This window comes from Erinaceus europaeus, chromosome 10 (assembly GCF_950295315.1).
Source record: "Erinaceus europaeus chromosome 10, mEriEur2.1, whole genome shotgun sequence".
Lineage (NCBI taxonomy): Eukaryota > Metazoa > Chordata > Mammalia > Eulipotyphla > Erinaceidae > Erinaceus > Erinaceus europaeus.
In genome coordinates, this window is record NC_080171.1 from 26757151 (window position 1) to 26782153 (window position 25003).

The window sequence follows — 25003 nt, forward strand, 5'->3', positions numbered from 1 at the left end:
CCACTTCCCTCCATGCCTGTCCTGACTTTTGACTGAGTGCCTCAGCTGTAGATACTTCATCGAACAGCACCTCCATTTAAACTTTGGAAATTTTAGTGCAGGAAACAAAAATGGTCATCTTGTTGCTAAAGAAGTTGTAAGCTGGGTTTTCCCATGCCTGTGCAGCTAGCCAGTGTCTCCCGGAACCTCCCCGTCCCCTGTCTTCCCTCCCCACACCTGGAGCCTGAGACCTGGAGCCTGGCTCACTCTCCCCACCCTGGAGAGGTTTCTCAGGTGGAAGTTAAAGCAGATGAGTCTGCTTGCTGAGGACTCTGGCTTTGCGTCAGGAGCAAACCCAGCTTAGAGCCAGCACTCCTGGAGCTCAGAGTAGTGTTGGCCTCTGGGAGTGAGCATGGGAGTTCTGCAGCTCCTCCTGGGGATGTGAGGAAGCTGACTGGTCACTAGTGTTGGTGAATCTGCCCACTCACGCGTGGATCTGGTGATGAGCCATGGGATCAGGGTAGCTCGTGGCTGGATGGGGATGTGGGCATGGGGCCCAGTCTGCAATCAGACCTCCACCTGCATCCCTTGGGCTAACACATTTACTCCTTGCTCCTCACTGATGCCAACCACAGCTCCCATTCTGTCACTGACAGCTGGGGACATGAACTCAAAGACCCAGGGGGCTGGGTAGTGGTGTACCTGGTTATACATACGGTAACCATACACAAGGACCCAGGTTCAATCCAGTCCCTACGTGCACGAGGAGAAGTTTCACAAGTGGTGAAGCAGGGCTGTGAGTGTCTCTCTGTCTTCCCTTCCATCTCAGTTTCTTTCTGTTTCTATTCAACACATGGATAGATTAAAAAAAATAAATAATAAAAATAAGGTTATCAAAAAACCTAGCCACGCTATTGATGTGCGGAGGGTGTGTGTGTGTGTGTGTGTGTGTGTGTGTGTGTGTGTAGAATAGGCAATGTGTCCTTGTGTTACTTCACTGGGACACAGGGAGAGGCAGAGATAAAAGGTGGAAAAATGTCATCCTGTGACATTTACATTACTAGCAGAGTTGGTGAGGGCCATAGACTGGAGCCTTTTGATCAAGGCCCAAGAGCAGCTCTCCTGGGAGACCCCCGCTCATCTGTCCTGGGCTAGAGCAGGCTTGAGTCCTTGGGAGCCCCAGATGCCACAGATGCTTCCTACAGGGAGATGGGTGTGCCCTGCTCCCTAACCTCCGTGGGGTCCATTCCACACACTTGACCTCTTACCTAGCCCAGGAGCCCCCTACCTGAGCCTCTTCCTTCAGGCTCAGAAACTCACATCCCAGGCAGAGGAGGGGGCTGCCCTCCCTCGGCCGCACCCCAAGGGCATTACTGGCCCAATCACTCCATTCTAGCAGCTGCGAGAACCCAGAGTTGGACACCTCACAAACTACTAATGTCACAGTCCAGCCTGGAGCTAAGTGGCTGCAAGCTGGGGCTGAGGCCATGTGGTGCAGTGGTCTGTGTTGGGAGCATGGGCACATGGGCATCCTGGAGCCTTTCTCCAGGCTCCTGCTTGTCCTCTGTCTAGTCCCTTCTCTCAGTGTGGGGCTCAACTCATGGAAAATGCAGTGCAAAAGTACTAATTCTAGGTCAGCGGACACTTTCTGTCTCCTGGGCAGCTGGTTCCCTCTGCCCGCTGAGTGGGCAGGGCGCTTAGCTTGTGTCTGGCTCAGTGTGGCCATTGGGGAGTCATGACAGAGTTATGGCCTTTAGTTGCATAACCCTGGACGCTCTCATTTCTGGCATCCTGGTAGACAACTCTTAAGGACACACAGCAATATGGCCTTCCTTCTTAGACTTCCTAAATATTTGGGGCTCCTGAAAGCCAAGAATAACAACAGCAGCCCCGCAGCTCATGGTTTGTGAAAGGCGCCTTGTAGGGCAGAAGTGTGGGCGCCTCAGCTGGTTGCTTGCACAAGAAGCCAATTGAGTCTCATCTGAACTAGCACAGAAGAACCCTGTGCAACCACGGGCCCCTGACATCCTCCAGGCCCTGCCCCTGAAATAGAAAGAAGCACCTTCCAGAAGACAGCGCCGGCTTGTGGGCCTTCTTGCTGGCTGAGAAAGGGCTTTTCTGTGCCCAGGGCTTACTGACCTGTCCTGCTCCCTTTTCAGAAAGTGCTACTAGAACAGCCTGAAAGGAAGTCTGAGGATTGTACTGGGGGCTTCGGATAAGTGAGACTGGGTTTTCTTGAGCCCCAACATACACTTCAAGATTGGCCTGGTGGAGGCCTGAGGACTCTGTCCAGAAGTGGCCCCTGGTGCTCAGTTCTGGGACTGTCAGTGTCCAGCAAGTTTGTCTGAATCAGTGAGTGGTCACCTTGGATGGACTATGTGCTTTTAAAAAATATTTATGTATTTGTTCACTTTTGTTGCCCTTGTTGTTTTATTGTTGTAGTTATTATTGTTGTCGTCCTTGTTGGATAGGACAGAGAGAAGTGGAGAGAGCAGGGGAAGACAGAGGGGGGGAGAGAAAGATAGACATCTGCAGGCCTGCTTCACCGCTTGTGAAATGACTCCCCTGCAGGTGGGGAGCCGGGAGCTCGAACCGGGATCCTTACTCTGGTCCTTGCGCTTTGCACCACCTGCGCTTAACCCGCTGCGCTACCGCCCAACTCCCTGGACTATGTGCTTATGCCACGCATGCCTGCACACAGGTGTACCAGTGCAGATTTATGCACACATGCAGTGCACATGCCCCAGCTCACATGCTCACACACCACCATGGAGACTTTGTGGGTACAGGTTCGGCAGCATGTTGACTAACACGCATGTGCATGTACACAGAGGTAATAATGCACACGCGGAAACCTGTATGCTGTCTTGCATGCAGGCAACTTACAGAAACACATCTGTACTTGTGTGTACATACACACACACACACACACACTCATTCACTCGTATAGTGAACCTTTGATGCTTCCTCAGTGCACTGATTCTATAATAAATCGTGGGCAGCTTGTTATGCTCTGTTCTCACCTCCCTCTCCCTGCCTCAGTTTCTCTAGCACCACCTTCAGAGTCTCATGTCTGCTTGCTAGCTTTCATTTTGAAGGCCCATGGAACCAGTGCACTGGGGCTTTTGAGGCTACAGTCCTGATGGGTTGTGTGTGTTTGGAGAAGGCTGGCTGGGGCAGAGGACAGGGTCAGATTTGTGGAGCAGCAGGAAACAGAGTGACTGCTGCTCATGGCTGGGCAATTCTGAGATCATCTGGACCAGCCTGGGGGTCTGGAGAGAGACCCTGCCATAGTCTGCTTCCTTCTGCAGCCTGACCCCTGCAGGTGGTCAGAGGGAGGGAAGAAAGACTGGAAGGGAAAGGAGCAGAGTACTAGGATGCTGGCTTCTGCATTCTGCTTCAGGATGCTGTGTGACTTTGAGCAAGTCGCGGGACCTCTCTGGGCCTCTTATTATCCATCTCTGAAATGGAGCCAGCACCTCCTCAAGCTGGAGTCGTTAGTCATCACATTGTACCTTCTGGAACAGTAGCCTGGAATGAGCACTTTGGAAGGGTGGTCCTGGGTAAGGGAATGGGCCCAGCAGCCCCCACAAAGTGAACCCTCTTATGGGCAAGAAGGAGGCTCAGGGCACTGGCTGAGGATTCATGCAGGGAGGTGACAGACTGTGGCCCTGAGCCCAGCTTTGTCCCCCAGTGTGGCCACCTCAGCATATATTAGAGGATCCATGTGACAGACCTTGCAAAATAAACATGGCCTAAACACTCCGCTGTGTTGGCCTGTGTGAAGCTTGCTCCCCATAAGGGTCTGTCTGTCTGCAGAACACTTCAGCACAGTCTGATGATTCCTTTCAGTTCTTTGTGAAATGACAGTAGTGTCTTTTCTGTGTCTCCCTCCAGGTCATCTCTGCAGTGTCGAGACTGTCCCATCATGTCGTGGCACAGAACAAGGGCATCAGGTGAGTCTCCCAGCCCAGTCTTCTCTCCTGCCTCTCCAGCCTGTGCTGAAATTGAGGCAGACCTGCTGCCTTCAGGCATTTCCATCTATTGTGCTTGCAGTTGCCTATAGAGGTGGGAAGGAGGGGGGCAGCCTGTGGTTCTCTCCAGGAACCTCACACCAGCATGTCAGTGATGGCTGCAAAATCTCTTTTCATTTAGGTGATCAGATCAGCAAATTAAACCTTTCACAGACCATTGCCTACCTAAGTGCGCTTCCCGAGCCAGCCGGGGGAGGCTGGGCCTGGAGCACAGGGGCCCCTTCCTGGGGAATCTTCTCTGCTCTCAATTTAGATTCTGCCTGGACTCCAGAAGACCAGCTTGCAGGAATCTTATGTCCCTTTTGATCTGGTCTCTCCTATTTGACATGTGGGGGTAGGGGAGAAGAGGGCAGCCCCAAGGGAGAGCTGAATTCTGAGCATGGATTGGAGATCAGGGAGTCTTCTAAATGGGGATGGGTTCCAAGCCTGTCCCTGCTCTGTGTCCCTGTGAGTGAGGCTCAGGTGAGACTGAAGAGGCTGGGTGGGGCAGAAGAAGCTGGCCTGGGGGTGAGTTCAGGGGCCCTGGCTGGGGACAACAGCACCATAAGAGTGTGGAACTATGGGAACTTAATAGTCTTGGGCGGGGGGGGGGGGGGGGTGGGGGGGGCGGGCTTTGTGCTGGAAGGCTGGGCTGTGGTGCTGGTACCACTTCTGCGCCCCATTGAATTATCTATCTTTGGATGGGGGCTGTTTGTCCAGAGTCCTGGAGACAGATGTGAATCTGGTCTCTCCCAGGGAACCCACTTGCACTTCTCTTGCTCGTGGCATTCTTAGAAACTCCTTTGAAGTTGTGTATGTGCATGTTTGTTTTTGTTTGCTTGATTTTGTCACCAGGGTCACTGCCAGGTCTCCCTGCCTGCATGGCTCCATTATTCTTGGAAGATCCAAAAACCCCCCCCCCCCATTTTTAGGTAGAGGGTAAGAGCCAGGGAAAGCAACAGAGAGACACAGGGAGTAGAGACACTGCAGCACTGCTCCACCACCTGCTTTCTGCATGTAGCTGTTCCTCTGTGGTAACTGGAGATTCAAACTTGGGTCCTTGTGGATGTTAACGTGTGCCCTCTACTGGGTGAGCTGTCTTCCAGCCCTCCCCCTTTTACTTTTAACGTCACACATGGAATGGCTAAAGTGCTTTAAAACTACACGTTAAATACAGAGAAAAGTATATCACATGCTTAGGTGATAAAGAACAACAACAGACTCGAAACCTTACAAATGACAATCTTACTTCCTGGCACGTTTCTTTTCTTTTTTTTAAATTTTTTAAAAAAATTCTCTTTTTTTAACTTTATTTTTATTGTTGTAGTTGTCGTCGTTATTGGATAGGACAGAGAGAAATGGAGAGAGGAGGGGAAGACAGAGAGGGGGAGAGAAAGACAGACACCAGCAGACCTGCTTCACTGCCTGTGAAGTGACTCCTCCTGCAGGTGGGGAGCCAGAGGCTCGAACTGGGATCCTTAATGCCGGTCCCTGCGCTTTGAGCCACTTGTGCTTTGAGCCACATGCGTTTAGCCCGCTGCACTACCTTCTGACTCCCCTTTTTTAACTTTTATTTATAAAAAGGAAACACTGACAAAACCATAGGATAAGAGGGGTACAACTCCACATAATTCCCACCCCTAGAACTCCATATCCCCCCCCCCATAGCTTTCCTATTCTTTATCCCTCTGGAAGTATGGACTCAGGGTCATTATGGGGTGCAGAAGGTGGAAGGTCTGTCTTCTGTAATTGCTTCCCCGCTGAACATGGGCGTTGACAGGTTGATCCATATTCCCAGCCTGTCTTTCTGTTTCCCTAGTGGGGCAGGGATCTGGGGAAGCGGGGCTCTAGGACATATCGGTTGTCTGCCAAGGGAGGTTCGGTTGGCATCATGGTAGCATCTGGAACCTGGTGGCTGAAAAAAGAGTTAATATGTAAAGCCAAACAAATTGTTGACTAATTATGAACCTAAAGGCTGGAATATTGCAGATGAAGATTTGGGGTCTCCATTTTGTACATAGCTAGTAGGCCTATTTTAGTTATATTCCAAAGGGCCCGTGATTATACTACTTTTTTTCCTGAGCCTGACCTCTGATATGTGGATGGACCCAAGTTATTGTTTGGGGAGATGATGTCATGGCTGGAAAAAGGGCTAGAAAGCTGGATCAAGGAAGAAAGTAGCTCCCAAATATGGGAAAGGTGTATAAATATTGTTGACTGTGACCCCATTGATTTCATGTTGTCTGGGGCCCATATTTAGCTTAGGAGCCTATGTGACCTCTTCATCCCTGTAAGTCTGTCTGGCACATTTCTAATACCTCAGAGGTCCCCTGGTTGCACTGGATTATTAGAATTTTAATTTTTTTTTATTACTACCAGGGCTATTGCCGAGGCTCTGTGCCTGCATGATAAATCTGCCACTATGGGCGGCCATTTTTCCTCCCCCAGTTTTTTTTTTTATTATTATATATTAGGTGGAGACAGAGAGGGAGACACTTGCAGACCTGCTTCACTGCCCTTGAAGCTCCCCCCCCCCCCCCCGCAGATGGGGAGCAGGGGCTCAAACCTGGGTCCTTGCATATGATAACATGTGGGCTTAACTGGGTACGCCACCACCCAACCCCTGCACTGGACTTTTTCTCTTGAGAGATCTATCACAAGGACAGATCAATAGCACTTAGAGAGAAATGTGGCCTTTCCGGATCCAGGGATGCTGTGTGGTCCGAGTTTTCTGTACCGTCCCCCTTCAGCCTGTGTGTTGTGGCTGTACTTTCCCACCTGTTTTCAACATGCTCTTCTTTCCACATATGCGGGCAGGGGTGAGGTTTGTGCAATGAAAGCTGGCCATTCTGGGGGCTGGGAGGTTGCTCAGCAAGGAGAGCACAGGCCTTACAGTGCATAGCCCTGGCTGCAATCTCTGCTCCACAGACAACTCCAAGGATGATAGAGCAGTGTTCTGATCCCTCTCCCCACCCCCACCCCCAGTGGGTCTAGGAGATAAGAACTTTTCCTCTCAACCTGGCAGTTAGTTTCCTGGGAGTGATGGCGGGGGGCAGATGAGACTTCCTGACTTTGCTCCCATGAGGTCCTGCTGTGCTCTTAGCTGAGTCCCAGACCTTCCAGACCTCTGGCCCCTTGAGACTGGGGTTGCCATCCTGTCCACAGGCTCCGAGTTCCCATTTCCTTGAGTGTGACAGCTGACCATGAGCCCTTGCTGATGGCTTAGAGGGTAGCAAGGAACCTGGGGAGCCAGCCTTAGCTGGAGGTCTCTCCAGGAATGCTGATTCCTCTCCCTGTGTCCCTAATGTCCCCAGGGGGATTGCCAGTCCCCTCGCTGGGGCAGAGTGGGGCTCAGTACGCATTGTCACTGGTGGGGTGTGCTGGGAGCCCACACATGCTCGCCTGGGCTCTGTGATTTGCTGAAAGGCTCAGAACTTAGCCAAAATCAGAGGCCAGAAAGTGGGGGTGGGGGTGGGGCCAGGAGAGAGGGGGAAGGGGGTAGGTGAGGGGGCCTCCCTATTGCAGACCCATATGGACCCACCAGGAGCTGTCATGTCCCAGGAACACCCTCTGAGCCTCAGCTTGCCATCAATCGAGTCCCCCTTGGTTTCTGGCCTCTGCAGGTGCTGGGTGCCTTCTTACATCCTGTCACAGGTACCTGTGACCAGACAGGACACCACGGGCTCTGAGGTGCTTCCAGGAGCAGGGCAGGCCAGGCCCTCTTGGCTGTGGGATCCCCAGCCTGCCAGCTACCCCTTTCTGCACCAGCAGGAGATGGTAAGGGGAAGGAGGAAGATAGTTGCAGACAAAGGAAGGGTGGGGTCCCCTGGCCCCCTTACCACCCTTCAGAAAGCTCTCTGGATCTTTTGTTGGGGTTCACTCCCCTTCTGTTTTCCCTCCTCTCCCAGACTCCAACCAAGTCCCTTTCCTTCACAGCGTGGAGGCTCCACTTAGTGCCAGGACTTTAAAGAATCTCCTTGTACCGCAACCTGAGATTCCCCCGGATGCGGGAGCCCCACCTTCAGGGTGCCCGATCACAGAGGTATCACTGGGGAGCGGTTCCTTATGTTCCTGTTGCTCATAGGCCTTGGGTTTGGTACAGCCCTTTCTGGGCTGAACCCCACAGCCCAGGAGTGTGGGGAGTCCTCCCAGCTGGATGGGAGCCCGACAAGCTCCTGTGTAAAAACAAAACACAACAAAAAAGCCAAACGATCATTTTCACAACCCGCGTGCTCTTGCATAATGAACTGACTCTCTACAAAAGCTGCAGCCGTACTTCTCAGCAGTTGATGCATTGGGGGCTTAAGCTAAGAATCCCTCCCTGGTGCCAGTTGTTGGGTGGGGAGTCGAGGGTGGGTGGGGAGAGGTGCCTGCAGCGTGTCGCCCAGCTCAGCACGCGGTGGGGTACGGTAAGACTGACACCTCCAGGTTGGGGACTGTCCTGATGTGGGGTTCTCACTATGCTGAGTGGTTAGTCTGAGGAGAAAGGGCGGGTCTAATGTGAAGCTCAGGAGCTTGTGTTTCAAGCAGGTCTGTGGCAGCCCAGCTGCTGGCTTATGTGTTTCAAGCAGGTTTATGGCAGCCACTGTCCCTTGGCAGGGATGTACTTGGAACATCGGTCTCTTCTTCTGTAGCCTAGGAAGGCTCCCACTGCCACCAGATTGCTGTGAGCCTGCTCCTTTCCTGCACAAACCCGCAAAACCTTGGGGGTGCTGGCCAAGGTGGGGGCTGAATGTTGGCCTTCCCAAAGACACATTGACCTCCTGACCTCGAGAGGTGTGTGATGGGGAAGGTTCAGTGCCGGCAGAACTGCTCTTGTTGCTCTAAGAAGGAGGTGGGAGGATCAGAGGAGGGAGATGTGGGAACAGAGAAGACTTGTGATGCTGTGGAGGGAAAGCAGAGGGAGACCAAAAGGGAAGCTTAGTGTCAGCCTGTGAGATGCAGCTCTCGGGCTCTGACCTCAGATACCATGAGAGAGATCTGTGCTGCTCCGTGCCCATCCTCCTCAAGGCCAGGAGTACTCTGCAGCCCAGATGGCAGAGCTTGTGCCCTTGACTTCCACCCCAGACCCGGTTTTCCTCCCCAAACAGCCTGGTCTCAAGCGGAGGATGATAAGGAAGGCCTGGGGGGATCTGGAGGCTTCTGGGGATTCCTGAGAAGAAAGGTCTCATGCTGTGAAGAAGCTTAGCTCCCCTCCTTCAGGTGGGCTCTCCAGTGTTTGTAGGGCTACTGTGGCTCCTGGAGTCTCCACCCCCCCACCCCTCACCCCTGGCTGGCAATGGCCCTTTTCCTGCCGGGTGCCACCTGGTTAATTCCAGGTAATTGGACTGCCCACCAGAGAGGACATTTGAACACTTTTCATATGATCAGCAGCTCTTCCTGCCAGCTGGATGCTCTGAATCGTCTTCCTCCTGGTGACTGCAGGTATTCTGGCCACCTGTTCTCATTGGGTCTGCGTGGGGACATAGGCTGGGCCATGTCCCTCTCTGTTTATTCTGAGGATGGAATTGGCAGAGGGAGAGAGTCGCTCCTGGAGACCTTAGGGGTCAAACGAGACCACTTTTGCAAGGCTTGACCCCTTTTCCAAAAAGGGACTGTTTCTAGGTGGGCTTGTGCCTGGCTGTCAAGTGTCCCCTGCTGCTCCATCCAGCCCCTTTTGTACCACCCCCCCCACACACACACATTTGCACCTCACTATTCAGGTCAGTCATGGGAGAAACTCATCAAGCATGGTGGGCATGAGGCCCAGGGCTCCAGCTGGGCTCCACTCCTCCTCTTCATCCCAAAGTTACTTCTGCTAGTCAGTGTCCTTTCGTGTTCTCCTGGGCTGCTGCTCTGACCCCAAGCTCAGCAGAGGACAGCATGCTAAATGACATGTACATGCTGTGTGCATCCATGATTTGGTGTGTGTGTGTGTGCACGCGCACACACCTAGTAAGTGTGTTTGTGCTTGTCCATCAGGGTCTCTAGTAGCTTCATTTTGGTTAATGATATTGCCTTTTACGTTTTGTTTTTTGTATAGAGACAGAGAAATTGAAACGGAGAACGGAGAGAGAGAGAGAGAGAGAGAGAGAGATATCAGATTTAAATCACCCCTCATGAAGCTTCCTCCCTGTAGATGGGGACTGGGGGCTTGAACTTAGTAACATGTGCATTCAACTGGGTGTACCACTGCATAGATTCCTCCCCCCATCCTCATTTTTATTTTCATTTTGCCTCCAGGGTTATCTCTGGGGGCTTAGTGCCAACACTACAAATCCACTGATCCTAGTGGCCAACTTTTTTTTTTCTATTTTATTTGCTAGATCAGAGATATATTGGGGGCAGGGGGAGGTAAAGAGGGAGAGAGAAATATAGACACCAGCAGACCTGCCTCACTACTTGTGAAACATCCCCACTGCAAGTGGGGAGCGGGGACTCAAACCCAGGTCTTGCATGGGCCCTTGCACATGGTACTACGAGCTTAACCACGTGTACCACCTCCTGGCCCCTCTCTTTTTTTCCCCCATTTTTATTTGATAGGAGAGAGAGAAATCTAGAAGGGAGGGGGATATAGGAGGGTGGCGGGGGAGAAAGAGAAAGACACCTGCAGTACTGCTTCACTGCACAGGAAGCTTCCTTCTTGCAGGTGGGGACCAGGGGCTTGAACCCAGGTCCTTGCACATTGTAGCATATCTGCTGTACCAAGTGCATCGTCACTTGGTGTAAGACATTTCCTTATAACATCAATGAGAAAGAAACCATCCACAAGGACACTGAAAGAGCAGCATTATTGCAGGACCTGCTTTCTTTGTACAGTCATGTATCACTTAAGATGGTGGGTTGTGCCATCTCACTGTATCCAAACTCACTCTTGTGTTTGCGCAACAATAAAATTGCCCAGTGACACACTCCTCAGATCATGTCCCTGTTGTTAAGTGATGTTATGTCTGTGGCCTGGGAGGTGGTGCAGTGGATAAGACTGTCCAGCATGAGGTCTTGGGTTCAGTCCCCAGCATTGCATGTGCCACAGTAATGTTCTGGTTCTCTCTCTCTCTCTCTCTCTCTCTCTCTCTCTCCCTCCTCTCTCATTACTACGATTACTACTACTACTACTACTACTACTACTACTACTACAAATGGTGTGTATATGTATGCATTTCACTTAATATTGGTTTCTGAGGAACTGTTGATCACACTGAGTGTGAGTGTGTTGCTGTGTGTGTGTGTGTGTGTGTGTGTGTGTGTGTGTGTGTGTAAGCTTGGCACTAGTTACTCTCTCTCCTCAGCACCATTGGCTCCCGGGGGCAGGCTGGTTCTCCTTTTCCTGCCTCTGAATCTGAATGTGGGGATCAGGCCATCTGAAGCAGCAGTCATCCAGGGTGTTCCTGGCACCTCTTCTGAGGTCTCTGTTGCAACTTTGAGAATGCATGGTGCTTTGCTGATGAAGGGAGTGGGCAGGCGTGAGGTAGTGTAGTGGAGGAGGGCCTGGCAGGCCCTGTGGGTTGCTTTCTCTTGGTTTAATGAACCGGAGCCGATGGAGTGGCCCAGGCTGGGGGCTAGGGGTGTGCTGGCCTCTTTTACTGAGCACCCCTTGTAGCTGAGAACTCTCTCCCCCAACTTGGTGATAGTGACCTACGTTTTGGAAGGAGAGTCTAGTTCTTGGAGCAGACTGGGAGAACGCTGGTGGCCGCAAGGCTCTGGGACCCTTTCCTGCTGTCCAGGGCTTACAGTGCAGGTGTCCCTTGAGCAGGTGTCCCTGCTGCTGGGTCCTGGGTGCTGTCATGAGGGGGGCTGTGGAAGGAGACAGTGAAATCCCTGGCTGATGCAGAGTCCAAACTGGGACTGTTGGCAGGCAGCAACCAGGTGGCCTTCAGTGATTCTGTCAGATGCTGGGTGGGGCAAAGGGGACACACAGACTCCCCCCTCCCCCGCTCCCGTCATCAGTCGTCACCACTGGACAGGACTCCCAGGAAGCTTGTGTATATCCCTCTGTGGCTGCATCTCTTAGCATGAAAGCTGGAAAGAGGCACATTAGGGGGTGTCCTGTGTGTTCCTGAGTGGTAGGGGCCAGAATCTGGCTGGCGGTGGCTGGGATACACAGCACGGAGGGGTCTCCATGGGTGTGTGTGTGTGTGTGTGTGTTTGTGTGTGTGTGTGTGTGGTCAACTATCTGTCTATCCATATTCCTTCATCTCATTCATCCATCCACTCCATCTACCATTATGAATCTTATTCATTTATCCATCTACTCTTTCACCCATCCATCATCGATCCACTTATCCTTCTACCCATCCACCTGTCTGTCCTGACAGACCCCACCCCTCTTGACGTGTTCTAGCAGCAGGTGAGTTCAGGCCCCATCTGACCCTTAGTACACAGAAGGCACTTCAGTGTTTATTTGTTTCTAATATTTTATTCATTTATTGGATAGAAACAAAGAAACTGAGAGGGAAGGGGGAAGATAGAGAAGCAGAGAAAAAGAGAGACACCTGTAGCAAGCTTCACTCATGAAGCTTCCCCCCTATAGGTGGGGACCTGGAGCTTCAATCTGGGTCCTTGCACATTGTAACATGTGTGCTCAACTGGGCATGCCACTGCCTGACCCAATTTTAATTTTTTTAAAAGGTTAACTTTTATAAGACGAGGGAGGGTGATGGGTGAGGGAGGGAAGGCGGGAGAGAAACTAGGGGCCAGAGCACTGTTCAGTTTGGGCATGTGGGGATTGAACCTGGACTTCTTTTTTAAAATTAATTAATTTTATTTATTAATGAGAAAGATAGGAGGAGAGAAAGGAAGAACCAAACATCATCTGGTACATGTGCTGCCGGGGATTGAACTTGGGACCTCAACTTGAGTATCCAGTGCTTTATCCACTACACCACACCTCCTCCCGGACCACACCTGGACTTCTTTTTTTTTAATTTTTATTTATTTATTATTGGATAGAGAAGAGAGAAATTGAGAGAGGAGGGTGAGAGAGAAAGAGAGACAGACACATACCAGCAGCCCCGCTTCTCTCCACTTATGAAGCTTTCACCCTGAAGGTAGGGACCAGGGGCCTGAACCGAGGTCCTTGTGCATTGTAATGTGAGTGCTTAACCAGATGCATCACCACCTGGCCCTGACCCTGGATTTCCGGGGCCTCTGGCAGATAAGTTAGAGCTTGAAAGGGCTGCACTATCTCCCCCACCCTCAGTAGTGTTCTGGAGTGGGGAGGGGATGAAGTTGAATGTCATGTGTCAAGTCCTTGTGAGGAATCAAAGATGACATTCTTGAACTTCTCAGCTCTCAGTTGTTCTGAAACGAGAGTCAGCAGGAGGAGGAGTAGCTGCCCCAAACCTGCAGCCTCCTCCTGGGGCTGCCCAGCGCCTGTGGGAAGGCTGCAGGCCAAAGTGTAGGGTGTGTGTCTCCCAGTACCCTGTTCTGTGGAGGTGCTGGGCAGTGCACCCCTCTTCAGGGCTGAGGACTGTGTCAGCCTGAGCTCTCCAGAAGCTGTCGGGGCAGAGTGCACCCGTCACCTCCCATTTGTGGCTCTCGCGCTTCACACCAACCCCCTGGGCCTCCTCAGGGGAGCCCGGGTGCCTAACTTGGAAGCATTTGCCCTGCTCCGAGGTGGGGACATGTCACGGGTGCCTGTAATGCACAGCTGTTATCTGTGTCTGGTGAAAGGGGCGATGCTTGTTGAAAGCAGGGAGCATGCTACCTCCAGCCAAGGTCTGTTCAGCAATGACCCGAGTAGACATGGAGGCCCCACTGGCCACATTCTGACCCTTTCCTGCTGCTCCCACCCAGTATGACCACACTGGAGGGGTCTTCCTCTCCTCCTTCTACACTTGGGGAAACTGAGGACCAGGATAGGTGCTGACTGGGCCCAGGGTATTGGTTCATTCCTTCATTCTTTCCTCTGCTCTGCTGGTGCCTGGTCTGTGGGCATCTCCTGCGCCACAGTGTCAGTAGGTAAATGTGTAGCAGAGCCCCGGCCCCAGGCTGGCAGAGGCACTGCAGCCATGCTGATGGGGAAATGGGGTTCCAAACCTGAAGGACAAGGGGGTGGGCCTGCCGAGACTCTTTTGGTGCCATTGCAGTAGGTTCCTCTGCCCTGGCAGCTATCTGCTGAGCTGTACAGCAGGGCTTGCCTTGACCAGTGGCCAGGGCTGGTGACCAGAGTGGGCCAGTACCAGAACCTGGGGGTTGAAGGCCAGGACAGAAATAGCTATGCAGGAGCAGCCGGCAGATCCCCTGAGAGAGACCCCAGACCTCTGCATCCCAGCCCCTTTTTTTGTAGAAATTATGGTAGTCCAGGAAGAGGGATACAGGGAAGCGTCTTATAAGGACACTTATTGTTGGATTTAAAGCCCCCAACCCTTTACAAATAGTCACCCCAAGAACCTTCATCTGGCATCTGCAAAGACGCTTTTCCTGACTAGATCATTCTCATATGTTTAAGGTGTCTTTAAACCCAACACTAAGTGTCCTTATAAGAAACTTGCTGAGGGGCCCAGGACACCCAGCCTCCAGGAGCTGGGAAGGGTAGGAAGTACCCTCCCTTTCCTCAGAGCCTCCAAGGGCCCTGCCAACCGTAGGCTAGGCCTTCTGCCCTTTAGAAAACGGGCCCCTGTGGTTTTGAGCTGGTGGTCTGTGGGACCTTTTATTGGAGCCTAGGATAATTCTGCAGAGCTCTGGGTCTTACTGGGCAGTGAGCTCTGGGGAGGGCCCGTGTGCATTGCTTATAAGGGTGCAAAGCCAGCTCCCCTGAAAGCCTGCTGACACCCCAGAGTCCTAACCCAGTCTACACAGCTCTGCCAGCCAGGAGGAGGCTGCCCAGTCAGAGTGGCCCCAGGTTCAGAGACACCATTCCCTCAAATTAGTTGGGTGGGGTGTGGGCTCCCAAGGACAAGCACCTCAGTCCAGTTGCCCCTATGTAGGTGGACAGGAGGAAAGCCTTTCTGGTGTGGCTATGCTGGACAAGGGCTCTTTATTCTGTTGGGGCTTTGTTCCTGTAGCACTCAGCGTGGGGAAAAAGGAGTGATGGCACACCCCACCCTCCTCCCCCAGGAGTCCTGCCTTTCCCTCAAGGGGTGGACCAGCTCTCCTTCTGACCACCAGGACCATAAAAGGCACTCCGTCATCAAACCCCATTGTGAAACACATCTGGGCAGCTGTGATGGGATAGATAGTGTTCAGAGATGGGAGAAGCAGGGGGGGAGATCTCCACATAGAAGAGCTGTGAAGACATGAGAATACCCCAGAGGAGGGAAATGTGGCGAGAGAGAGAGAGAGAGAGAGAGAGAGAGAGAGAGAGAGAGAGAGTGTGTGTGTGTGTGGGGTGGGGGTGGAGGTGGGGTGGGGAAGGCGGCCTGGCCACCTTCTAGGGTCATCCAGGGAGCTTTCTCCAGCTGTGGCTGGGTGCCACCTGTGCAGAGGGTTCTCAGGTGTTCTGATTCAGCCCAGCTGGGTGCAGAGACCAACCAACCAGCCAGGGTTTGTCCACCTGAGACTGGGCAGCAAATGGCTACTGAGGCTGGTGACTTCCAGCTGGTGCCTCATGTGTCTGGCTGGTGTCAAAGTGAGTCAGGTGTGCTGTGCTGTATTCCACTTGTTCCCCTACACCCCTACTCCCATCATGGCTGGGGGACAGCCTCTTCTTGGAACAGAGCAGCCACTGTGACCAGGGTCACTCCTGTGTGACCAATGTCTCCCTGACAGTGAGGCCAGGCTCAGCCCCGGGAGAGGGACTGTTGTCATCTGTTTAAGAGATTAGGAAACTGAGGCTGAGAGGTGGTGACATCATCTGTGGCAGCATGGGGTGACAGGCCATGTCTGGCTATGGCAGGCAAGCCCATTTGCTGTCACCCTGCCTTTGTGTGTGGCACAGTCAGCCATCTCCAAAGACTTGGGGAATCGTGGGCTTGAGCATCTGACTTCCTTTCCATATCTTCTTCTCTGTTTATTCTTATCTTTCCCTCTTGCATTTTTGAATACTTCCCCCACCCCCCCATCTCAGCACTACTCAGCTCTGGCTGATGGTGCTTGGGATTGAACCAGGGACCTTGGAGCCTCAGGCAGGAAACTCATTTGCAGAGCCATTATGCTGTCTCCCCAGCCCTTCTTTCGTATTTTTATTAGTTTAACTTTAATTTTTTAAACATGCATGAGTCCACCAATTACTCAAGAACCAGAACATTCTAGCTCCCAGGCACAAAGAAATATGATCCCCTCATGCCCGCCTGGGCTCTGTCCAGTGGCCTGTCCAGAAGTAAACAGGCCTGAACTTCAGGTTCCCCACTCCCTGCTCTTGCAAAATTCTTGTTATTGTGTTTTCTTTTCCTTTTTCCATTTTTTGTCAGTTACGGGGCCTCACGCATGCGGGATTTCACTGCTCCCAGGTCAGGCCGACTTTTTTTTTCCCCCCCTTCATTCCTTTTACTTGAGATAGGAGAAAGAGGGAAAGACAAGGAGAGGAGAGGCACCATAGCACCGCTCCATCTTTGGAGCCTCCCTAGTGTCACCCATGGGTGCTCCCATGTGGCACCAGGACTCGAATCTAGGTCCTCGCGCATGGGAAGGCATACCCTCTACCTGGTGAGCTATCTCCTGGCCCGGGTTATGCGTTCTCTGTGGTTTTTGCTTTGTCTTTGCTGCTTGGGGCCTTTAGTCAACCCAGAAGACTGGGAGGCCCAGGGCAGTCTCCTCATTGTCACGTGATGTTACAGGTCCTTCCTAGGCAGCATTGAGGTCCTTGTGGGATGCCACTCTCCCTTCCCCCAGCCCCACTGTAGCAGCAGCTTGAACTGGGGTGTCAGGATTTCACTCCACTGTGCAAAGGAAGGATCTGGGGCCAGCGAGGTATCTTCAGCCAGGGTCAGGAGCAGACAAGCCATCACATTATGCCCCTCCCTCCCCCATGGGATCTGGTGCGGGGGGTGGGGGTGGGAAGGAGGTGCCTGGGCCTAGCACTAATCTAGTGCCAATCTGGGGGGTCCTTCCGGTCTCAGTGCCTGGCCCTGGGGCCTCCTGGAAGACTGAGGCCAGTCTCTACCCCAGTCCAGCATGTAGCAGCTTGATGCAATCCTGGGGCCGTGCCCTGAGGCCTGGTGAGCCCTGGGACTGAAACACCCTCAGGTGAACCACCATAGCCCACTCCACCCTCGGAGTCGCCTTCAGACCCAGGCTGGCTCCATCTGGAGGGCTGGAATCCAGCCAGACCCACTGGTTCATGGCAGAAGGGTGGGAGTCTTGTCCTTGTCCCCATGCTTGCCCGGAGAGGCCTGGGGCTGGGACAGTCCAGCATGCAGCTGTTCCCAGCCATCTTGACTTGCCACCAGGCTGCTGAACCTGCTCCCCAGGCCAGCTCCAGGGGGCAGGACTGTGGGTGGGGGCAGGGCAGACAGAGGTAGCTGTGTGAGGTGGCCAGTGAGCTTCACAGGAGAGGTAATGCTGGACCTGGCTGACCTCTAAGTAGGCAGCAGAGCCCCCTGTGGTAGGTCTAGAGCATTGGGTGCTGGGGTGTGGAGGGCTCAGCAGAGGTTCTAGGGGTGAAGGCACTTGGCAGCGCTGTGGGTGGTGTCTGTGGAGAGGAAGTGTGTGCATGAGTATGCACTTGATGGAAAGGGGACTGGACTGGGAGGGCCAGCTAGGGTGGGGTGGGGAGGGTGTCACATCTATGCAGGTGTGGGAAAAAACATAGGGGTGGTCAGCAGCTCCAAAACTGTGCCCAGAACTCCTCCTTGGCTGTGTGCATGCTAAGGAGGCTCCAGGGTAGAGAGGCCAGGCCCAGCTAGGACCTGTCATGGTCATATTGGGAGCAGAGACCCTCCCAGCCTGGCTTCCCAGGATTTGTGGGCTGTAGAGGGTGTTGGAGGCTGCTGTTTCTTGTACATGTCAGTAGCTGCTGGATGTGGATCAGGAAGGGCTTCTGGATGGCTCTGGGACTGCCCCCATCCTTCCCGTCTGTCTCCCTCTTGGGAGTTAGGTCTGGCTCACATGGGGACCCAGCCTGCAGGCGCTGTCCCAGGTGGGGCTGCTGTACGCATTATATAGGTGTATGCTTCTGTGGTTGTGTTGGGGGTGTGCTCTCAGTTTCTCTTGGCAGAAATAGAGTGCCACAGGCTTATAAGAGAAGCTGAGCTGTGAAGGGGCCTGGCTGGAGTGACCCTGGGAGAGCCAGGAGAACTGTGCAGACTTCTGACCAGTTCGGCCTTTGCGTCCCGGAAGAACAGAATCCTGAGCACTTTATCCAGGGAGGACTTGAGGATTTCCTGTCACGCTGGGCAGGTGTCCCCTGGGAAGAGACCCAGAGACCCTTGCCCTGAAAGCTAGTAACTGCAGGGGGCGGGACCCTGTAAGGAGGACCCTGCGGACCACAGGCCTTCTCAAGAATGGTCTGCAAAATCAAAAATGCTTCAGGCCTCCCAGCAGCCTAAAAGAACATTCTCCTGCCCCTTTATCTCCCCATCTCCTCTCCTGCCGCCAGGGGCAGCAGGGCCCACTTTCTCCTAGGGGTCTGGAGGGCAGGCTGGGGTGGGGCTGCTTCTCTCTCCTGCTGGGAGGGTCCTCAATGCCCGTATGGCCACGCCTCTTTCTGGGGCTGTTTAGCTGGCCATGCCCTCCCACTGGAATCTCACTGCCGCCAGCCACGCCCCTCCTGCTGGTGTCCCTTAGATGCTAAGGCCCTCTCTCACCCCCTCAGGGCTACCTGATGGACCTCTGCGGAGGGCTGGTCACTGCTGGGCTATGGCGAGACTTTATTTCCACGTCCCTAACTGCCAGTCCCCCACTGTGTGGAGACAGAGGCCCACCTCCCTCTACACCAGCCCTGGGCTGAGGTCTGGTGGCAATGCAAGGTCCAGCCAGTCATCCATCGCTGTGCCCCAGCCACTCTGGCCTTCAGCTTCCGCGCCCTGGAACCCCAGCCACACAGCCTGAGGGCTCAGGGTATGACCACTTCCACACTTATCCCAGCCACCCTCCCTATGCCTGGACCCTGGGGTGCTTGTTCATACTGCAGCTCATGGAACCTCACAGAATGCTGTCGAGGTGGCTGGGGGAAGGGGCATTTTATAAACAAGTAACCAAGGTGGGTGGCCCCAGGGCCTTTGGAAACTCAGGAGTTAAGAGGCTGTGCAGCCCATTCCTGCCTCAGTCTGTGCCACTGTGAGCCTAGAACTCTGAACTCAGGATAGGCTGTGCTTTCCACAGTCGTGCTCCTGGTATCTATCTCCTATGAGAAGCCCTTCTGATTTCCCCAGGCCAAGACTACCCAGAACCTTTTCTCTCCTCTAGCTTTCTGTGCCTTTTTGGCATCTGCCCTGGGGTGTTTCCACAAGGGGTGTGGGGTTCCCAGTCTCTGATGCAGGGAGAGGCCTGATCTGGCTAGAATGGCATGGCCTGAACGCCCCCAGTGCTGGGGTGGGTGGACAGGGTCAGGCGGTGAACTAAGAAAAGAAACAGAAGCTCCTGATGTGTTTTGACAGTTGGGGCTGTTTAGCAGGAGGGCAGGTTTTTTTTTTTTTTTTATTTTTTTTTATAAGGAAGCCCTGGTGCTTCAAGGCCTCGGAGCCAATTAGAAGACGGCCCCCAGGTGGCCCTTAGTAATTAAGTGGGCCTGCTGTGCCACCAGCAAGCTGGGATGGTGCTGGCCCTCAGGATGGCCTCTGTCAGTCAGCTCGTCTGCCTGGCTGCCTGCTGCTCCAGCAGGCACGGCCAGATTCCCAGTCCCAGGTGACAATGCCCTTGGCAGAAAGCCAGTCCTGCTTCCCCCTCCTACTCCTACGCCATGACCCCTGCCCACTGCATGAGATGCCTGGAACCCAGTGGAGACCTGGCAGCAGGCCAGTTTCAGGGTCCCCACACCCCACTGCACCCAGTTCTGTGTGTGGCTGCTTTGTAGAACAGGAAACCAAGGCCCCTCCAGTGGTGGCTGTGGGGCAGACGGCAGGAAGGTCTGTGGTCTGTCACCTGTGGTCTGTGAGGAAAGACGCCTCTTTTCTCAGTTTGGGCACCTGCACCCTCATGTCCCATGTCTTGTATATGGTTCCCCGATCCCCAATTAATTAATTTGGAATAGAGACAGAGAAATTGAAAGGAAGGGGGATATATAGAGCGAAAAGGAGAGATACCTGCAGCCCTGTTTCACCACTTGAAGTTTCCTTCCTGCAAGTGGGGACCACAGGCTTGAACCCAGGTCCTTGAGCATTGCAGTGTGTTCACTCAATCAGGTAGATCACCGCTTGGCTTCTCTTATGTCATCTTAACAAGGGCAACTCCCCTCACCCCCTACACACACACACACACACACACACACACACACACACACACACACACCTCAGTGCCACACAGCAGGCCAGCAGCAGCAGAGCTAAGATTTGAACTCAGACGAGCCACCTGCAGAAACCTGCTCTTAGCGCTCTCCTTGTGGCCTCCTCTACAGTACAGGCAGGAGAGGTTGGGAGGGCAGATCTATTTCATCCTGTCCAAGGACTGGGTCTCTGGGGGGTGGGGAAAGGAGCCCAGGCCAGCTTTGGGGGTGGGCAGGGCTGTCTGGAAGCGCAGCTCAGAGGTGAGGCGGGAGCCTCTGCACCCAGTGGCCGCCTCCCAGTGGGTTTGGCCTCCCAGTGCAGAGGCCTGTGGGTGGTCAGCGCCCAAGCAGCATATAGGGGGAGCATATAGCAAGCATTTGGGTACAGCTCAGGTGCCCTGCCCCCCGTAGTGTCTGGTGAAACAGTAAGTCAGCACCCACAAGCGGCTTATTTCTGAGGGACCCCACATTCTGGGTGCTGTGGGATGTGAGGCCCCTACCTGAGTCAGCTCAGAGCAGGTGGCCCAGATCTGAGTAAAGAGGGAGAGATTTGGTCATCTGCTGATGCTCACCTCTTCTCTGGACCCAGGAGCTCTCTTAGGGTGTCTGTTTCTTTCCTTTTTTTCTCTTCTCTCTTCTCTCTCCACCCTCCACCCCAGCTTCTTTCTCTCTCTCTAGTGAAGGCAGAGGCAGAGAAAGATGGAGACCATAGCGCCAAAGCCTCCTTCAATGCAGTGAGGGCTGGGCTTGAACCTGGGTCATGTACATGGCAAAGCAGTGCACTATCCAAGTGAGCTATTTTGCCAAAACTAGGGTGCCCCTTTCCTGTTGCTGGCCTCTCCAGCCCCTGGCACTGAGACTAGTTGCCCTGCCCAATGAAGGTCATGGAGGGAGGGGGAAAGAGTTGACTAAGACACAGTGGTGTGAGCAGGGGGTTTGGGGAGCTGGGTGGGGTGGGGTGGGCTATGTATGGGGTTTCTGGGCATGTGTGCTGCTTCCTCTGTGGGCATCCCCGTGATTCCCTGGGTGAGCTGGGGAGATGGGCTTCCCAGAAGCAGGTGCGACGAAGTGTGTCCTCAGGAAGGGTTTGCTCTGATGCCACCACTTCCTCCTGGCTGCCTGCCCTCTGTGTCCCCTGCCGCACTGTCTGTACACAAAGCCTACTGTCCTCCCCTCCTCATTAAGGAGCACGTGCATGCCATTAGTTAATGTGTGGGCTTCGGAGAGCAGGGAGAGGAGTAGGTGGGAGACGGCGGCACAGTGGAGTCTGAAGGCCCAACTGATGCCAGAGCAGAAGGGAGGGGACAGGTCCATCCATCCACATACATGTTCACCCACCCACTTCTCTGTCCATCTGTCCTGTCTGTCTTCCTGTCCATCTGTCTAGCCATCCAACTGCCCATTCTTACTTTCTGCTACAGGGTTGTTTGTTGGGCAGAAGTGGACCAGGTGAGAGAGTAGCTAGGTATTCCTCCATGAGATGGGGCTTGACTTCCATTCTCCTCTCTCCTCTCCTCTCCTCTCCTCTCCTCTCCTCTCCTCTCCTCTCCTCTCCTCTCCTCTCCTCTCCTCTCCTCTCCTCTCCTCCCCTCCCCTCCCCTCCCCTCCCCCCCCTCCCCTCCCCTCCCCTCCCCTCCCCTCCCCTCCCCTCCCCATCTTTCTTCACCACCAGGATTATTGCTGGGTCTCAGGGCCTGCACATTTCTACTTTTCCCATTGGCAATTTTATTTCTTTCTTTGATAGAGGATGAAATGGGGGGAGGCAGAGATAAGGACAGCCACTTGCAACACTGCTCCACCGCTCATGAAACTTCTGCCCTGTAGGTGGGAGACCAGTGATTTTAGCCTGGGTCTTCACACATGGCGACATGTGCACTCTACCAGGTGCACCACCACCCAACCCCCTTTGAGCTATAAGGAGGGCACGGAAGCAGAGAGAAGAGCAGACACAAAAGGCTGGCAAGGGAGCAGGAATCAGAAGGAGACCAGAGGGCTGGTCAAGCACACCCTTCTCTCTCTCTCATTGCTGTCCCTTCTAGGGTCAGTCCTGACAACCAGGGTGTGAGGCCCCATGTGGCCTCTGGCTGGTTGCCCCCTCCCACTCTGCCCTTGCCTTTGTCTGAGTGTGGCAGGAATTAATTGGATTTGCAGCTCTATTCTCAATGGGTATGTGTGGCCCTGAACAGGCCATTAGGATGAAAGCAGCAAGGGCTTTGCAAGTATCAGGGTCACTGCCACTCTCTGCTCCTGTTTGATCCTGTTGGCTAAGACAGAGGCCGAGAAGACAGCGTTGCTGACTGTGGGCAGGACTAGAATAGTCGTGGGGAAAGGAAACCTTAAGAAGATCACACATGCTGTAATTCTCCCATAAAGTGATGGGAATGTCTCCGTGAGCTTTCTATCTGGAGAGAGCTGGACTGTTTTAGCAGGTTACCCTTCCTAGGGGTTAGCCTGAGGAAGGGAGACCGTGTTGGTGATCAAAAGTGGCAGCAGTGTCCCAGAGCTTCTGCTGGGTACAGCCCATGTCCATGACAGCCAGTCTGTCAAGTTGGGTGTACAAATCCCCACTTTTGAAGGCTTGGAGATGTTCGGTAACTCTTCCAGGTCACACTGCATGTGATAGAACTCAGATTTGGGTCTCCTGCTCCACCTCAGCTCACCCAGCCAAGCAGGTGTGTTGTGTCTGCACAGCAGATCTGATTGAGGGCTGCAGCCCTGGGTTTCAATGGCTTGTGTGGGCCTTCCAAATAGGAGCGCTGCTCTCGATTGGTGATGTCTGCCATGGGCCAGGATGAGCCCTCGGGATATGGCATGTCCACAGGGACTTGTTGATCCTGAGTTTGAGGAGGGGAGCAATCTGATTCACCAGACTGCAGACGTTCCTCATTGTTAGGAAGTCCACGTGGAACTTGAGAGATGACAGTCACAATGGTCTGGAGTGTCGTTCTAGCCTGGTGACCTGTGGCTAATATATTTGAAAGGATGCACACTGACTGAAACGGAATCATGGCTTGACCCTGGTCAGGAAGGGCCTGGGCTTGCCTGGGGTTCCGGGGCCAAATCTGAGCTTTCAGGACCCGGAGACAAGAAGGGTTGTAGCGAGGGTCCCAGCCCAGCCTTTTCCATGGGACATGGGTGCTTAGGGCCACCCAGGGTGGGCCTGGCATGACAGGCCAGCTCAGCCTCACCCCATCACTGCTCACAGTGAACATCGGGGGAGCTTTGAGAGCCCAGATTCCTGGACTTCCCAACCTCAGTTGAGTTCGATGAGCCCGAGGATCAGCACATCTGTGGATGTCCCTCCGCTTCTGGATGGTATGGTGCTGTGAAGGGGGGAACAGGGAGGGCCTTTCTCCCCTCCTTGCTTTGTGCTCTTGAAAGCTCGGGACTCCTCATCCAGGTGGCGTTGGAGACACAGCGTGATTTCTAGGGCCTGGGTGGGTTTACAGATGATGGATCCAGTGCTGGGGAAATGCTTTTATAGTTGAGACCACCGCTGCTCCTTTTCCTGAAGGGATGCAGCCTCATTCATCACGGCACGTTGGAATTCTTTCACTCTTCCCAGATACATCTGGGGACCCCAGAGTTGATGGGGACCCCACCTTCCCTCAAACAGGAAACTGTGAAATGTGTGTGGCAAAAGCTGTTAATTAACAGCTCTGAGTTTTAGACAGGTGGGGGGGGGGGGCTGATGTCTCTGGGGAGGCTCTGAGGAGGTTGCTGCAGTGACCTTGTCCCCTGGCTTCACAGTGTGGGGGACCTTGACAGCAGCTGGCCATGCTCCCCCCTGCCCCCTGCTCTTCTGCGTGGCTCTTTGGGCAGGGGCCATGTCTGACCCCACCTGCCAGTATGGACACCCAGGTCCTTGTGATGCTCCCGTTTCCTGGTTGAGCCCATGGGTCTTGCACTGCCACCTGGTGGCTGGTGCAGGTCCCGGGCTCTCCCAGGCAGGCAGGCATGCCTTCCTCTTCCTGGGGAGCCTGGCAGGGACCTCCTTTCAGAGGCCACTCAGCCTGCTCCCTTCCCCCTTGTCTCCTCTCTGCAGGCCTTTTCCATCGGAGGAGACAGCAGAGAATGATGATGATGTCTACCGCAGCCTGGAGGAGCTGGCTGAGTAAGGAGGGATGGGAGGGTGGCGGGAGGTGGTGGGGGGCAAGGATGTAGGAGGCAGCTGTGGGTGGAGGGAGAGCATGGCCCTCCTGGCGGCTGGCCCTGGATGTGGCTGGCCAGGTAGTGTCCCCAGGTAGGAGTGCTTCTGCCCGTATGTTCTGTGATAGACCTGCTGCCCGTGTCCCCTGCAGAGGTGGAGGAGGCTGTGGCAGAGGTGGCCGTGGGCACAGGGCCTTGCTGACATCTGTCCCCAGAGGCACAGGGTGTGTCCTCTTATCTCTGACCCTCACAGCCCAGCCCTGGCTTCCCTCCTCTCCTGGGTTTGGAGCCCCCAGGGACCGAACAGAGACCTCTCCTCAGCTTATGGCCTGGTGCTGTGCTTTCTTTGGGGATCAGGAGTCAGGAGGCCTGCTCTTTGGAGGAGGGGGCTGACAGCTTCACTGGGAAGGGGGAGTGGGGTGCAGGGGTGCTCACCTGCAGGAGAGGAGACTAAGGCCAAAGAAGTGATGTTTTGCCAGGCCCAAGGGAACCATTGCTCCAATTCCTGGCCTTCCTGTCTGCTTGGATCTTCCTCTTTAGATAGCTGACAAGCCTTTATGCCCACATACATGGCACAGTTCTT

At 53.9% G+C, this 25003-nt stretch overlaps 1 protein-coding gene across 5 annotated transcripts in view; it reads left to right on the forward strand.

The window, feature by feature from the left end:
• VAV2 (vav guanine nucleotide exchange factor 2) overlaps positions 1 to 25003 on the forward strand; it is a 162353-nt gene that overhangs the window by 83978 nt on the left and 53372 nt on the right. For all 5 annotated transcript variants that reach the window (XR_009551985.1, XM_060199347.1, XM_007521432.3 and 2 more), the window contains exons 3-4: positions 3877 to 3935; positions 24317 to 24385. Coding sequence is in view for 4 of the 5 variants with exons in the window: in XM_060199347.1 (XP_060055330.1) it covers positions 3877 to 3935; positions 24317 to 24385 (128 nt within the window). In the remaining variant the exon portion in view is untranslated. The remainder of the gene's footprint in view (positions 1 to 3876; positions 3936 to 24316; positions 24386 to 25003) is intronic.